Below are 15,495 nucleotides of genomic sequence, written 5' to 3'. Positions count from 1 at the left end.
CTCTCTCTCTCTCTCTCTCTCTCTCTCTCTCTCTCTCTCTCTCTCTCTCTCTCTCTCTCTCTCTCTCTCTCTCTCTCTCTCTCTCTCTCTCTTCTCTCTCTCTCTCTCTCTCTCTCTATGGGCCTCTTGAGTATTGTTTCAAAAGTTTAAACTAGGGAGCGATAACTCTCTCTCTCTCTCCTCGATCGATAATGTATACCTCTTCTCTGAAGCTTCCTATAGTCCAATGAAAGCGTTCCTCCTTTTCTCGGACTTTCTGGAAGGAACGTTCACTCGCTCCCCAGTCCCAGCAATAGCTCTTTAGGCCAAGCTGGGGTGGGCCATCACTCGACACTCACCCCCAAAAGCTATCAAACAAAGCTAATCATACTTCACGTGAATTAAGTTCAACCCATGCACATGCATGCGAAATATGAAGAAGCATACAAGATTTGGCATATATGTCTGTGTCCCTCCCTTTTCATCATGATCATCTTTTTGGTACCTCTCCCCCACTAATATCTCAAATATTGGTCCATCAAACCCCATCATGACCATGGTTCTTCATATGTCAAAGGGCAGCCATTAAATTGCTGGCCATGCATTGTCCGCATGCCATCATGATCAGAATATAATTTCTAGGATTCCTGACAAAATTTCATCATGCCCATGCGCTACCTGCAGATTGAGGGAGAAGACAATTGTTATTTAATGCGATATATTCCACCCAAATCACATATGATGGCTCATTCTCTGATACCATAACAAAATTCATTATAAATAAAAATGACTTCCAACTGTCCACAATGTTTCTTTATTCCCAAACAACCCATGTTTTTCTTCCGTTTACTTTTCAAAGCAGCAGCAGTCTTCAAGGGCGCTACTGTCAATTAGGCTGGCACCAGGCAGAGGTGTGGTCTACATACTCTTATCTATTAATACTGGGAGCTTATGTCCCCCTTCATTATCAGTCTTCACATGTAGCCTGGAGTACCAAAAATGAAGAAGCTAGCCTTGCCGGAATCCATCACTCTAGCCGGAAAGGGGCCGATATTTGCAGCCGAATGCTGGCTCGATGACGCATGTATCCTCGACATGGACTACTTTGTCAAGACTCTCTCTGGAATTAAGGCCAAGGGCGTTCGACCTGACCTAATTGGTTCGATCATAGCACACTATGCTTCTAAGTGGCTTCCGGAATTATTAACCGATGACGAAAAGGGGCTAACGATCTTTGAGGAGTCACCGGAGAGTGCTACTACTTCATGGATGAAGAAAAGGTTTTTTGTCGAAACGCTAGTGGGAATTCTCCCTCCAGAGAAGGACTCCATTCCGTGCAACTTCCTTCTGAGGCTGCTCCGGACGGCTAACATGGTTGGGGTTGAGCCAACATATCGCGCTGAGCTAGAGAGCCGGATATCATGGCAGCTCGACCAAGCTTCACTGAAGGAGCTGATGATTCCTTCCTTTTGCCACACCTGTGCGACTTTACTGGATGTTGAGCTTGTCATGAGATTGGTGAAGAGGTTTGTGAACATGGATGATGCTGCTAAGAGTGGAGCTGCCCTCATTAAAGTTGCGAAGCTCATCGACTCCTACCTTGCAGAGGCTGCCGTTGATTCCAATTTGACATTGCAGGAGTTTGCCTCTCTTGCCGGTGCTCTCCCCAGCCACGCCCGATCAACAGACGATGGGTTATACCGGGCTATCGATACTTATCTCAAAGTAAGTAAAATTTTGTGATACGACATTTAGTTCATCAGATAAATAAATTAGAGAGCTTGTTTCAATCCCTGAAAAAATGTATTGTATCTTGAATACATTTATTATACCTTTAAATGTTAAACCAGAAGAGAAAATTCTGGGTTCTCAGCTCAAGGAGTAGCAGATGGGATTGATGTGTTGTCACCAGCACCAGATTCTTCATCTAAAGTGGTGGCTCAGGAATTTTGTGGACAAAATGTGAGGCAGCATATATTTGTCCATTTTCTTGAGAAAGTGACAGGCCAAGAAAATTGGCTCTTCTGTTGTCTATTCATAAAGCATGTGAAAGGTAGCGTTAAAAATACTGTTGGATTGAATTGCCATTGCACTCTTGTTTTTGTGCGTCGATATGACATCGCAATTCAGCAACGAATAGAACTAAATTTCTGGATCATACACTATGAATTTTCAATTCAAGGCAATGTAAAAATACCCTGTGAAAAAATGTTCTTAGAATGTTAAGTTCCAACACCATGATGAGAAATTAGTCTAATCCAAAAGAATCTGCCAAGTAAGAACTGATAAACTTAGAACTTCAAGGGGTGGCTTAATGGTTCATGTTCACTTTCAGGCACATCCCGGGGTGTCCAAGCAAGATAGAAAGGTACTTTGCAGGATAATAGACAGCCGAAAACTCTCGCCGGAGGCCTCTTTCCATGCAGCTCACAATGAACGTTTGCCGGTCCGAGCAGTGATCCAAGTGCTCCTCTCAGAGCAAACCAAGCTCACCCGGCAGCTAGACTGGAGCGGTTCCTTCAGTGGAACCCGAAGCCCCAAGCCTGGAGTACTTGAGCATCCATCTAGGTGTCCCTCCAAGCGCGAAATATCGTCTCAACAGGCGGAGATAAGGAGGTTGAGAGAGGAAGTTAGGAGGCTTCAAGGGCAGTGCAGTGCGATGCAGGGACAGATAGAGAGGTTGTTGGAGAAGAAGAAGGGGTTGTTCAAGTGGAAGAAGTTGGTAATGCCTTCATTCAGATCTACTGGGGTCGATGCTGGAAGCATTGGGGAGAAGATCCAAGGAAGAGAAGAAGGAGAAGGAGAGGCTGCATTTGGGCAGCAAACGCCTCTGGATTTCAAGATCACGAAGACAAGGCTGGTTCGAGGAAAAACTCCTCCCAAGTGGAGGAATTCCTTGTCTTGAAACTTAGACCAGAGTTTCAGAACTGACTTCAGTTATTTTGTTATCTATTGACTGGTAACTTGTGGGTTGAACAACATCTCTTTAATTTGCATTTATTTTAGATTTGACTCAAAACCCAGTTCCATAAGATTATTTTAGATTTGGGTTTGCATTAAATTTAGAATTAAATTCTAAAAACTGTTTTCAAATTTACTTTGGTGGTGTCTTAAAAACATCCTGACAAGGGCTTTTTACCCCAAAGAAACACCCGAACTAATTGGTTAGACTGTTAGTGTAACGAATTTTGGGTCAAAATGAACCGTTTGACCATAAAAATATGCCTTTCAGGTCCCTTTAAAACTTATATTTAATGTACCTCTTTTTAAATATCACATCATCCTCTCATAAAATTGAAGCATTAACTGACAATTGAATCTTTATTTTAAATAAAATCTCCGTTGACAAATAAAACTTTAATTTAATTTTTTTTTAAATATTTTTTTTTAATGATACGACTATTAAATAGCAATAAAAGGGTAATTTTGAATATAAGTTTAAAAAAAATGGTTAAATTTATTTATTTATTTTCATATAAAAGGACTATTTTGGATCAAAACTATGTTCAATCCATAAACTTATTTTTACGGATATCCATTTGTTAGGCTATCCATCTAAACCAGAGGTTATTATAGATGCTATAACAAAATTTCGTAAAAAAATATCTCGAAAAATTTATAAAGATAGAATAAGTCTCGGTAGAAAAGAGTTTTCATTTTTGAAAAATTTATTCGATCTAAGAGAGATTTTTAGTAAAAATGGGATTTTCAATGGATATAAAAAGATGTAAGACTCTATATTCTATATATATATATTTTATGGTTAAGTCTTATGTATTTATATACATAAGAAGGGAAGAAGGGAAAATGATTTTTATTTGTTTATTTTTTAATTTATTTGCCTTGCCTAATCTCATTGTGACCATGGTCCCAATCAGACCTTCAAACATGTCAAATTATTCCTATCAGCCTTGGATTTTTCCTCAATTGCCCCCACTATTAAATTTTCAAAGAAATTACATGACATTTAATTTTATGTGTTAAATAAGCATTTTGGAAAGTCTCCTCCTTTAAATAAAGCAAATAGGAGCGTGCTTAAGAATTGTTTTTAAAAATAGTTTTTTGTTTCCAAAACCAAAAAATTATGTTCAAAACTTGAAAATATGTCTTATGTTTTTTTTTAAAAAGGTTTTTTGAGAAATTATTTTGAAAATAAGTTATTTTCTGAAAATATGTTTTAATTATTTTTTAGTTATTTTTTATTTATTTTTATTTTTATTTTTATTTTTTATAATTTTAAAAAATAATGGCACAAATATAAAAATGATTGAAAATAAAGCATTAATAATAAAATTTATCTTAAACAAATATTAGGAAACACAAAAAACAATAGGTTGAGACTTGAGAAAAGTTCCAGAATTTTCTTTAAAAAATACGAGAGAGGTATTTTGAAAATTATTTTTTAAAACTGTTTTCAATTCGAGAATTGTTTTGGAAAATGATAACAATCTGGCCTAGAATATTCCAAACCTAAAATAGTGGAGAATTTGAAAATGGTCCAAACGACGTCGTTTTCTGTTTTCCCTCTCATCGTAATCTTGAACGAAGCCACCAAAGCCACCTGAACGAAGCCAATGCTCTGTTCCAATTTCCAGAGATGGCTGTTTCTGCTAAAATCCCCGCAATTCATCTCCAGACTAACCTCCCCAATCCTCATCACTCCAAAACCCACAAACCCAAACCCCTAAATTTCTCTCAAAATATCAAAACCCGCCAAATTTCCCTAAGAAAACACCACGAAATCTCAGTCCTCAACCCCAGCTCCATCACTGCCCAAAACCCGAACTCACTTATCTTGGAACTCTGCCTTAAAGGGGACTTAGAGAAAGCTTTAATCCACTTAGATTCAATGCAAGAACTTCAAGTTTCTGTCGAAGAAGAAACTTATATTGCCTTATTGAGGCTCTGTGAGTGGAAGAGAGCTGCCAGTGAAGGCTCGAGGGTTCACTCGTACGTGAGTAAAACAGTAACCCGTTTGGGGGTTAGACTCGGTAATGCGTTATTGAGTATGTTTGTGAGATTTGGTGATTTAGTTGAAGCGTGGTATGTGTTTGGGAAAATGGCCGAGAGGGATTTGTTTTCTTGGAATGTTTTGGTGGGTGGGTATGCAAAAGCTGGGTATTTTGACGAAGCTTTGAATTTGTATCATAGGATGTTGTGGGTGGGGATTAGGCCTGATGTGTACACGTTTCCTTGTGTTTTGAGGACTTGCGGGGGTTTGCCAGACTTGGCGAGGGGTAGGGAGGTTCATTTGCATGTAATTAGATATGGGTTCGAGTCAGATGTAGATGTGGTTAACGCTTTGATAACTATGTACGTGAAGTGTGGAGATATTTTTAGTGCAAGGTTGGTGTTTGATAGAATGCCCAGGAGGGATCGGATATCATGGAATGCGATGATTTCAGGGTACTTTGAGAATGATGTTTGCTTGGAAGGATTGAGATTGTTCTTTATGATGCGTGAATTTTTCGCTGATCCGGATTTGATGACAATGACCAGTGTGATCTCGGCCTGTGAGGCTCTTGGTGATGAGAGATTAGGGAGGGAAGTTCATGGGTATGTGATCAAAACTGGGTTTGTTGCTGAAGTTTCGGTAAATAATTCATTGATTCAAATGCATTCAAGTGTTGGGTGTTGGGATGAAGCAGAAATGGTTTTTTCTAAAATGGAGTTTAAAGATTTGGTATCATGGACGGCAATGATTTCAGGTTATGAGAAGAATGGGTTGCCTGAAAAAGCTGTGGAAACATACACAATCATGGAGCACGAGGGGGTTGTGCCAGATGAGATCACAATAGCCAGTGTTCTTTCTGCTTGTGCTGGTTTAGGCCTTTTAGACAAGGGTATTATGCTTCATGAGTTTGCTGATAGGACTGGACTTACTTCTTATGTCATAGTTGCAAACAGCCTTATAGATATGTATTCCAAGTGTCGATGCATTGATAAGGCTTTGGACGTGTTTCATCGTATTCCTAACAAGAACGTGATATCTTGGACTTCGATCATTCTTGGGCTTCGGCTCAACTATCGGAGCTTTGAGGCTCTGTTTTTCTTTCAGCAAATGATACTCAGTTTAAAACCCAATTCTGTTACCTTAGTTTCTGTCCTGTCTGCATGTGCTAGGATAGGAGCTTTGTCATGTGGAAAAGAGATTCATGCTCATGCATTAAGAACTGGATTGGGGTTTGATGGTTTTTTACCCAATGCTCTTCTAGACATGTATGTAAGGTGTGGAAGGATGGAACCTGCATGGAACCAGTTTAATTCATGTGAAAAGGATGTTGCTTCATGGAACATTCTGCTTACAGGCTATGCCCAGCAGGGGAAAGGAGGACTCGCTGTGGAGCTATTTCATAAAATGATCGAGTCAGATGTCAATCCCGATGAGATTACATTTACTTCCCTATTATGTGCTTGTAGTAGATCTGGAATGGTGACTGATGGCTTGGAATATTTTGAAAGCATGGAACATAAGTTCCATATTGCCCCAAATCTGAAACATTATGCCAGTGTGGTGGATTTACTTGGCCGTGCAGGCCGGTTGGAGGATGCATACGAGTTTATAAAGAAAATGCCCATAGATCCAGATCCTGCCATTTGGGGAGCCTTATTAAATGCATGTAGGATTTACCAGAACATTGAGCTTGGGGAACTCGCAGCTCAACATATCTTTGAAATGGATACAAAAAGTGTTGGCTATTACATTCTCTTGTGTAATCTTTATGCTGACAGTGGTAAGTGGGATGAAGTAGCCAGGGTGAGAAAGATAATGAGAGAAAACAGGCTAACTGTTGATCCTGGGTGCAGTTGGGTAGAAGTAGCAGGACAAGTTCATGCTTTCCTTACTGGTGATGATTTTCACCCTCAGATAAAGGAAATAAATGCAGTTTTGGAGGGGTTTTATGAGAAGATGGAGGCAACAGGTCTGAGTATGTCAAAGGACAGTCGTAGAGATGATATTGATGCTTCAAAAGCTGAAATTTTTTGTGGGCACAGCGAGAGACTGGCCATTGCGTTTGGGCTCATAAATACTGTCCCTGGTACCCCTATTTGGGTGACAAAGAATCTTTACATGTGTGAAAATTGCCATAACACCGTCAAATTCATTTCCAAGGTTGTTCGGAGGGGGATTTCAGTTAGGGATACCGAACAATTTCACCATTTCAAGGATGGAGTCTGCTCTTGTGGTGACGAGGGTTACTGGGGAAAAACTTGACTGGTGAGTACTAAAGACACCTACTTCTCATATATCTAGTGGTTCTAACTTGTAAGAGCATATATGACCTCAACCTCAAGAATTCAATATGCACATAACTATCTGATAGAACCGGCCCCTCAGCAGTGAAGTGTATTAAGCTATGTGAAATTGCTAAGCTCAGATCAGAACCATAAGGTTGAAGGAAAGATGTACATCCATTGTCAAGGATGATATGACAAACAAAAGTGAAGAGGGAAGAAACTATTAATTCCTTCTTATCACAGCACAGCATTCGATCAGGAAAATTGATGATGGAATATTGTAGGTTTGGTGCTGCTGGGAATTCAGTTAAGTCCCTCCTAAAAGTAGTATAGGGAAGGAACATTGAGCTGTAAAGAAGGGCTTCAGTTCCTGTTATTTTTATATATATGCCTTTTTTTCTTGTAATGTTAAACAAACAGGCTTACTGCAAGTGGAATGTATTGTATAATGTTGCAAATTGCAAGTGCTTGGATAAGACTGCTTCATAGATATAAAGGGAAAAGATTTAGGCTATATTTGGTCCTCGGAATCACAAAAGCTATGTTTGGTTTCATGAGGTATGAGTAATATAAAAACATATATGAAAAAAAATTAAATATAATTAAAATTAATTAAAATTTTATATATTTTAAATCAATTTTATATAAAAGAGGAAAATAATTAAGTAAAATGAGTTTAAATAAATATATAAAAATAATTTATTAACTTTAAATCTATTTTTTTATTTTCTTTCATTTTTTTTCCTTTTATTTTCTTTCTTTTTCCTTTTCTTTCAAATGTTTTGCAAATCAAACATGGCATAAAAAGTTATACTCTTAGGTTTTAATGTCATAGAAAAATGCAAGAAAATTATTTTAAACTTTGTATATTCATTGTATGAATGTGATATTTCACTTTCTTTCTTCAATTCACAAATTTATGCTTCTATATATTTTATATAAATTTGTATTGATGGTAGAATATAAAACTTTTCATCTCCCTTCATTTGTATTGACTAAACATTATGATTCTATATGTATTTTTGAAAAAAAAAAAAAGGTGTTTAGTAAAATTTAGGAAACCTTTTTAAAAATCTAAAAAATCATTTGTGATGTTAAAAAATGTTAAAAAAATCACTTGTAGCGTTTTCTGAAAAAAAATACTTGATAATTAAAACACTTTAAGAGAAAACATTTTTACGAATAAAAACACTAATCGTAATTAAAAATAAAACATTTCTTCTTATAACAATCAAAATTCTACTCTTAAAAATATTTTAGTTCTCCTATGGACGATACCATGATTTACCTTCACTTTCAGCTTTATTCAATTCTTATCTCCGCATAGCAAAAAAGGCATAAAAGGATAGAGTTGTAACACAAGATCCAATCAATGTACGTCTCATTTGCTGAGGCAGGTTACATGTTGCCAAATTATTTGCTTCAAACAATGACCTATTATTTTGATTTGAATTGGGATATGGGGATTCCAATATCTGGATCTTGTTTCTCCCTTCAATGGTTATGAAGATACTAAGATCCTCTATTCGGTAATTAGTATAAGCTGTTCTAGAATGGAAGGGGGAGTGGAGCCTTGCGATTGCAGAGGGGTTTGAAGTTTTTTTGCCCCCTCCAAGTTATGAGAGAACATTTGGGAGTGAACCAACCAGCCCAATCCTAAAGATTCCAAGAAGCTGAAATTCCTTCTGTCACTGCATTATTCATGCAACAGGACACAAGAGAAGAAGAGAAACTAAAATTGGATTTAGCTGATCAAACAACAAGCTGTTATTATATATATAGAACAATCAGTCTTATACACAAAATCAAACACAATAAACACCTAAATTTCACACCATTATTAAGCGCTTGAAGGAGCTACTTTGCCAGCATCCTTACTAAAAAATGAAGATTCAATGCAAACAGAGACTAATGTCACAAGACTTTAGATGTTTCCTAACCACACAGTGTGACACTAAGCTGTGATCTTCCTGTTTTACATCTTCACCACCTTCTTGATGGTTTTGATGGATGACTTCAGGAAGTTGTTATGAACGACTCCATCCTCATCCTCATCATCACTGGTTACCATGGGCTTCTTCCCTATGCAATCCACTCCCTTTTTCATGGTCAAGATCACAGATGGAGATGATGGGGTTGGTCGAAAGGCCCTGGCACTCTCGCTTCTCACAAGCCCCCTGTCCTTTCGGCTTCTCTCCCCCCTTCTTTCCTTCCCTTCAAAGCTCTTGCTACTCCCAACTCCTTTACCAATGCTACCCACCACCCCATCTGCATAGCTTTTATCTGAAGGAAGTAGGTTGGGAAGGTTCTCAGACACTGTATTACTATTACCATCCTTCTCAACAATCGGTTCCTTCCCCTTCCACTGATCTTTCCTCCCCCGGATTTTTTGCTGCTTGTTCTCTGATTCTGGGAACTTTGTCTGGTTGTGGGGATACTTGAGATTTAGTTGTCTGATTACTTCATCAGTCCTGCTTGTTTCATGTTCCTGGGCATTGTTAGAGCCAAACCCTTCTTCTTGAGTGTTCTCTAACAGCATCTGGAGCCACTTCTCTACATTTCCTTTCCCACGCTGCTTCCTGCACTCTTCGTCCTCCTCTATTTCCGGTTCTCGAAGAACCGGGAATTGGGTGTTATAGTTCTTCCCTTCTCCAATTTCTAATGCCTGAAGCCTCTCCTCAATTGTGTTTTCATCCTCCACTGCAACAATGGAGAGACGTGTCTCCTCAGGCTTCTCCCTACCATCCACATTTTCTTCAGTTTCCTCTTCTATTTCTTCTTGCTTTCTTTCCTCAATCAGAGACAAGGCAGCCTCAGATGCTTTCTGCTCCTCCTCTAGAAACACCCTCAGTTCCTTGTGTGAAAGTGCACTACTTGGCTTGATTCCTGGTAAACACAAAACAGTTTTGTTGTCTCCGTCTTCATGTAAGGTGTCATCCATTCTCGACCTCTTCCTTCCTTGCTCCCACTCGGGTCTTATCTGGTACTCAATCTCATCCCTTTGTTTGAATTTTTTGTGGAGTTCCTTCTCCGAGGCATCACAAATAGCCTTCTGTGCTTCAAGCCTTGCCATGAGAGCATTTGTTGCTGCCTGGTTCAGTCTCACTTGTTCCTTGTAGATGACACTCCTGCAACAGAAAATTCATAAATTTGACAGTTTTGAATCTTAAAAAAGAAAAAAAGACAAACAGAAAAGGGGTTCTTGTAGTTAATCTTACTGGTGCATGGCATCTCGAATCATCTTCTCTAACATGATCCTATATGAAGATTGTGCCTCTGCTAGGCGCCTACACTTTTCGGCCCGTCTCCTACGCTTTATGAGCTGGTATTCCAAGTCTTGAATCAAGACCTTTTCCTCTTCATTCTTTTGCTTCAAGTCGTTCACTTCATCATCCAATTTCTGTATTTCTCCTTGCATTTTTGCGGCTTCTTCTCTTTGTTTCAGGGAATCTCTGGCCATGACAATGGCTTGATATGGGTTGGTAACCATGTCTGGGTTTTCATTTTCTTTGGAGAAACTATGTTTCATTTTCCTGGCAGCTGTGACAATCGAAGGATAAAAGATCTTTACTGTGAAGTTCAAAATTGCTCTCAGAATCATAAGAAGAAAACTATTTTTTGGGTACTAACCAACTATAGGGGAGTTTGGCCTTGGCTGCCTATTGAAATCCAGGGATTTCAGAGCTGGTGAAGGATCCCGGGATTCTCTTCGAGATAAAACAACAGCAGCAGGAGCAAGGCCTACTTGCTCTTTGGATTCAATGAAATGGTGTGGAAAACTATGCGATTCTACTGTATGTGAATCATTTAATTCTTCATTTTCCCCTTCAAAGAAGAGCAATGAAAATGCCCTGTGCCTGCAATATTGTAAAACTAGATAAATCATCACAACTGTGTTTCTATATGGAAATGCATTAGACACCTAAGGAAGTGAAGCATATCGACCTGAAGTCTGAGTTAGAAGAAGCAAATATCGATAAGAACTGGTTAATGGAGATGCCTAATTGAAGATCCCACCATGGAACTAGAAATTCCAGCTTGTTATGCTTCCTCTTGCACACTTGCCACTGCAATATCCTCAAATTGCTGGGCACAGTCAATCCTCCTCCTGCAATTCCCGAGGAATGATCAAAAGTTATGACAGAAACAAAGGCACAGAAAAAGAAGCAGATGCCCAGTGATTGATCAATTACTTGAGCAGGGAAACCAATGATCTATATCCCAGGCTAGCGGGGAGGCCGAATCAGCATGATAATATAGAACATTGCCATAAGGATCAACCCGAAATATTGCAGGGTCAAAGCCAGCATTCCTAAGATATCAATCAGAAACAGAACTTAGATGTCTCTTGATTAAAGTATAAAAAGTTTCATTATTTTTTGAGATACCCAGAACAAAATTCAAGCAGTTACCCTAGGTGGTTGAGTTGTTTCCAGAGGAGACTGATAAAAATCTTGGGCTTGGTGGTTGGTTTCGCTTTGGGATCTATAATTGGGAACATCTGATCCAATTCCCTTGCTCTCAGAGCCTGCCAACAAAAAATTTGACGCCCATCAACATACCAACGAAAAGACATTCACATCAAATCTGTAAACAAGAAACAGAGACTCCCAGAAGTCACTTTCCATAACATTAGAATATGGAAAATTGCAGACACAACCAAGGGCAGGTGGAGTTTTACAGAAAGCCCATGCTCAAAATAAAGTCTCTAGTCTAAAAGAACTGTACTTCAAGAAGAACTCATTTTCAGACGAACATATGATGATCAATTAAGCCTGCAAAAGCTCCTTGTAAGCTCATTCTCAGAACTTCAACAACACTCAAAGAAAAAGAAAACCCATAAATTCTCCATTTGATTACTGGGAAGATGAAGAGAAAAAATGGAAATTAAAATTATGAATCTCATTATCACTGATCCAAGAATTTAAAAACCACCACTCTTAACTATGCTTGGTAAACAATTTAGATTTTAGCCCTTCTGAGTTGACATGCTCATTTTCTCTTAAACCAAACAACATAAAAAGCCAAATAAAGAATTTTCCTGCCTTTTCTTTTCCTCAGCTTTCTCAGCAACTAAACAGAGAGATTCAAGGAGTGTAATTCACTTACCTCATGTTGCTGCAGAATATAGGGCGTGAAGGTGAAAGGAGGGCCATGGCTGTATGGACCAAGACCGCGATTCCAACAGAGCTTCGCGTAGGCTTTGGGGTACCCAAGGCCCTCGTCGATAGCCACCTCTTCTTCTGAGAATGCAATATCCATGGCCATTGTTGTTGGGAACTCTGGTGTGCAGAAGATTGTGATAAATGGAGTAGGTGATTTTGCTGAAGAAGACTGTAACGGTCAAGTTATTTAAAAAAGTATAAAGAGTGGGACATTTCAAATTTTTGTTGCCACATTGGCAAACGGTGGATGCTGTAACGGCTAGATGTCATGCCCCACCGCAATTAATCCTTTGTCACGTAAGTCTCACCTCCACCAGAATAGGATACCCTGAAAAGACACAATTGCCCTCTGAATGTTTTTAATACCATATATATAGTTAAAAATTTAAAATAACTGAAAAAGTACTTTTCAATTAGAAAAGGGTAATTGATGGAAAAAAAATTATTGAGAGATGTAATTAAATATTTAAAATATGACAAGGTAATAATTAATCAAAATTAATATTTGAAATTAAAAGAGAAAAACAAAATTGAATTGGAAATTAAATAGGATGTTACTTATAAAATTATAATAAATGTCACAATTTATTACAAACAACCAAATTTATTTATAATAAAATAAATAAATAAATAAAGGAGAAGGGTATTATGGTAAAAATATAGAGTAAAGTTGGACCTTCAAAAATTCAAAACTAAGGACAAGGTGATTTGGTTAATGATTGGGGTTTGAACATTTTAACAAAAAGAGAAGGCCCTTTTTCCGCCAAGTACGCTCTTTTGAACCATTTTTTTCCCATGGACCCACTCAACAATTGGCCCTGGTGGCCCTGATTAAGGGGCCCATTGGATTTTTTGGGCCGGATTTGTCATTTTTATTGTGGGATAACTAGTTTTTGGGCTTTGATTTGAAGCCCAACCTGAGCCCGCAGAGAACAGAATGAATATTGAAGCTCTATCTAGAATTTTCCAAACATTTGAGCAAAAGTCTCTCTCTCTCTCTTTTTTTTTTTTTAAGTGTCTCCTTTTATGGCTTTTATTTTCATAACAATGGTCAATATAATAAAAAATATTAGTGTTTATACCATTACTAATTCATTTAAAATATATATTATTAATGGAAGATGTTAATATCTTTATTTTTTTAATGATATTATTCTCTTCTCTCAAATTATTATCATAGTCAATTTATTTATTAAGATTATGAAAATAAATTTAATATTATGGATCGTTGCTATGGGCACTAGAAGTTGACATCCATCTAGATATCCTTATTTGAATGAATCATTAGTTCAACATTGTATCCGACCAGAACTCATTAATTAAATGACGTACACGGTACACCTAGGCAATGAAGTCATAAATGTGATTGTTATGCATTTTGTATAAGACAGACAATTCTTACACAACATAAGTAGACAACTCTTACTAACTACTAATAATTAAGTCTTACGCATTAAAGTTGTAGTAAATGGTAATCATAAAGGCACAAACAATGTTACAAACCACTCACTATAAAAACACATTAGATACTAAAAGAAAGGTACACACTCTGACTCATATAAAAACTTTGCTAAAAATTCTCCAAAGCTAATTAAAGCATTAGAGGGGTCTACTCGGACAAACCTCCGAACACACATTTTTTGCAAGTTTGACTAGTAGCTGAGTAGAAAAAGCTGCCCGAAAAAGAAATTGTTGGTTAAGTACTAACAATTGGCACCATCTATGGTAAACAAGCAAAAGTCACTACTATAGAAGTAGCAAAATAGCAAATATGCCCTTTGGAATGGGTGCCAATACTTAGTCTGTAACCCATCTTGTGGGAATTGATGAAAGATTTAACACCTTGTAGGTGAAAATGGAGAAAATGTAGGAAAAGTATGAGCAATGTATACAATTATTGCTTTAGCACATTGATTAGTTGAGACACAGAAATGAAGGGTTATAGGCGTAGATGGCTACTAGGTGCCACATAAGCAAAATAAGTCATCGCTCAACTAGCAGAACAATCCAGGGATTTGCAAAACAATGTGACAGGAGTCCTACCGATATAAAGAGAACCTTCATTGTAGGTGGACGATGAGTAATTAGCCAATAGTTCCTCTTTGTCGCTCATGGCACAAAGGTCCCTTATGAAGTGACTGATTAGCAAGAATCGATTAAATGAAGCCGTTGACATTACCAAAGAAAAGTGCCCACGAGGGTATGTGTTGGGTCACCATACTATTGCTGCCTTAGGTATGTGGTCTAACATTCCCCACGGAGAAGCTCATTCGAGTCACATACAGAATGCAAGGTCTGAGTAGCTACCTAAGGAGTTAATGCAAAGGGCCTCATTAGGTATAGTGAATAAGCGCTTAGATGACAAGTTGTGTGCATCGTTTGGTGTGCACATAATTAACTATGAGGCATCGAGAGGATTTGTGGTTCCTAAATTTACCATGTATGATGGGACGATTGACTAATTCGACCACCTAATGCATTATAGACAGGTGATGACTCTTGACATTAGCAATGACTGGTTGTTATGCAAAGCTTTCATGGACAATCTGCACGGTCGAGCATTGTCATGTTTCCATAGGTTGCCTTATAATTTAATCAACTCCTTCAAGGATGTTTCAAAGGTCTTCGTTGTGCATTATTTATAACTAGCTTGGTAAAAGCAGAATATAAGTGTGTTGCAAAACATAAAAATGCTAAAAAAATGAATCATTATAGGAATTCATGAAGCGGTTTGGACATGTCATATTAGAGGTGGAATCTTATAGCGTGGATGCAATCCTCCAAATTTTCAAGAAGAGCATAAGCTCAAGTACCCCTTTCTTCAAGTCCATTGCTAAGAAACCACATATTATGATGGATGATTTATTTTAGAGAGTTGATAAGTATGCTATACTAGAGGATGGCGTCTGGGCAGCCTCACAACCAATTTTTCTCATAACACAGTTGAATAGAAGTAGTAAAGTGGGGAACTCAAAACCTTCAAGGAGTGAATCAAGGTAGGGGAGCCCAAAATCAGCTAACAAGACCGGCAAAAAAGAGAACCACTACAACTGACCCTCTTGATTATCTCTTACAAATGACTCTTGCCATTAGTTCAGGGCCCTTCCAAACT

General features: G+C 38.0%; 3 protein-coding genes across 3 annotated transcripts; 2 read left to right on the top strand and 1 right to left on the bottom strand.

Moving 5' to 3' along the window:
* The first annotated feature begins 848 nt into the window (after positions 1–848).
* LOC117921583 (coleoptile phototropism protein 1) lies at positions 849–3,021 on the top strand. Its single transcript, XM_034839503.1, has 2 exons — positions 849–1,704; positions 2,315–3,021. Exons 1-2 carry the CDS (start codon positions 979–981, stop codon positions 2,882–2,884), a joined length of 1,296 nt encoding a protein of 431 aa, XP_034695394.1. The 5' UTR covers positions 849–978; the 3' UTR covers positions 2,885–3,021.
* Positions 3,022–4,533: 1,512 nt separating this feature from the next.
* Positions 4,534–7,732, top strand: LOC117921566 (pentatricopeptide repeat-containing protein At1g15510, chloroplastic). Its single transcript, XM_034839482.1, has one exon. It carries the CDS (start codon positions 4,577–4,579, stop codon positions 7,193–7,195), a length of 2,619 nt encoding a protein of 872 aa, XP_034695373.1. The 5' UTR covers positions 4,534–4,576; the 3' UTR covers positions 7,196–7,732.
* Positions 7,733–8,961: 1,229 nt separating this feature from the next.
* Positions 8,962–12,544, bottom strand: LOC117921492. Its single transcript, XM_034839373.1, has 7 exons — positions 12,328–12,544; positions 11,631–11,746; positions 11,412–11,530; positions 11,164–11,326; positions 10,849–11,075; positions 10,437–10,758; positions 8,962–10,346 (listed from the first exon to the last, which is right to left on the bottom strand). The coding sequence occupies exons 1-7, from the start codon at positions 12,484–12,486 to the stop codon at positions 9,194–9,196; spliced, it is 2,259 nt and encodes a 752-aa protein (XP_034695264.1). The 5' UTR covers positions 12,487–12,544; the 3' UTR covers positions 8,962–9,193.
* Positions 12,545–15,495: the final 2,951 nt, after the last annotated feature.

This window comes from Vitis riparia, chromosome 9 (assembly GCF_004353265.1).
Source record: "Vitis riparia cultivar Riparia Gloire de Montpellier isolate 1030 chromosome 9, EGFV_Vit.rip_1.0, whole genome shotgun sequence".
NCBI lineage: Eukaryota > Viridiplantae > Streptophyta > Magnoliopsida > Vitales > Vitaceae > Vitis > Vitis riparia.
The sequence above is the reverse complement of the archived record's forward strand: the minus strand, read 5'-3'. Positions and strand labels throughout refer to the sequence as shown.

Excerpts from the sequence above, each read along its gene's own strand:
- LOC117921583 (XM_034839503.1), top strand. The coding sequence starts at position 979 with ATGAAGAAGCTAGCCTTGCCGGAATCCATCACTCTAGCCGGAAAGGGG. Across the intron at positions 1,705-2,314 it reads CTATCGATACTTATCTCAAA|GCACATCCCGGGGTGTCCAA; the intron begins GTAAGTAAAATT and ends GTTCACTTTCAG.
- LOC117921566 (XM_034839482.1), top strand. The coding sequence starts at position 4,577 with ATGGCTGTTTCTGCTAAAATCCCCGCAATTCATCTCCAGACTAACCTC.
- LOC117921492 (XM_034839373.1), bottom strand. The coding sequence starts at position 12,486 with ATGGCCATGGATATTGCATTCTCAGAAGAAGAGGTGGCTATCGACGAG. Across the intron at positions 11,531-11,630 it reads AAACAACTCAACCACCTAGG|GAATGCTGGCTTTGACCCTG; the intron begins GTAACTGCTTGA and ends TTGATATCTTAG. Across the intron at positions 10,759-10,848 it reads GCCAAACTCCCCTATAGTTG|CTGCCAGGAAAATGAAACAT; the intron begins GTTAGTACCCAA and ends CGATTGTCACAG.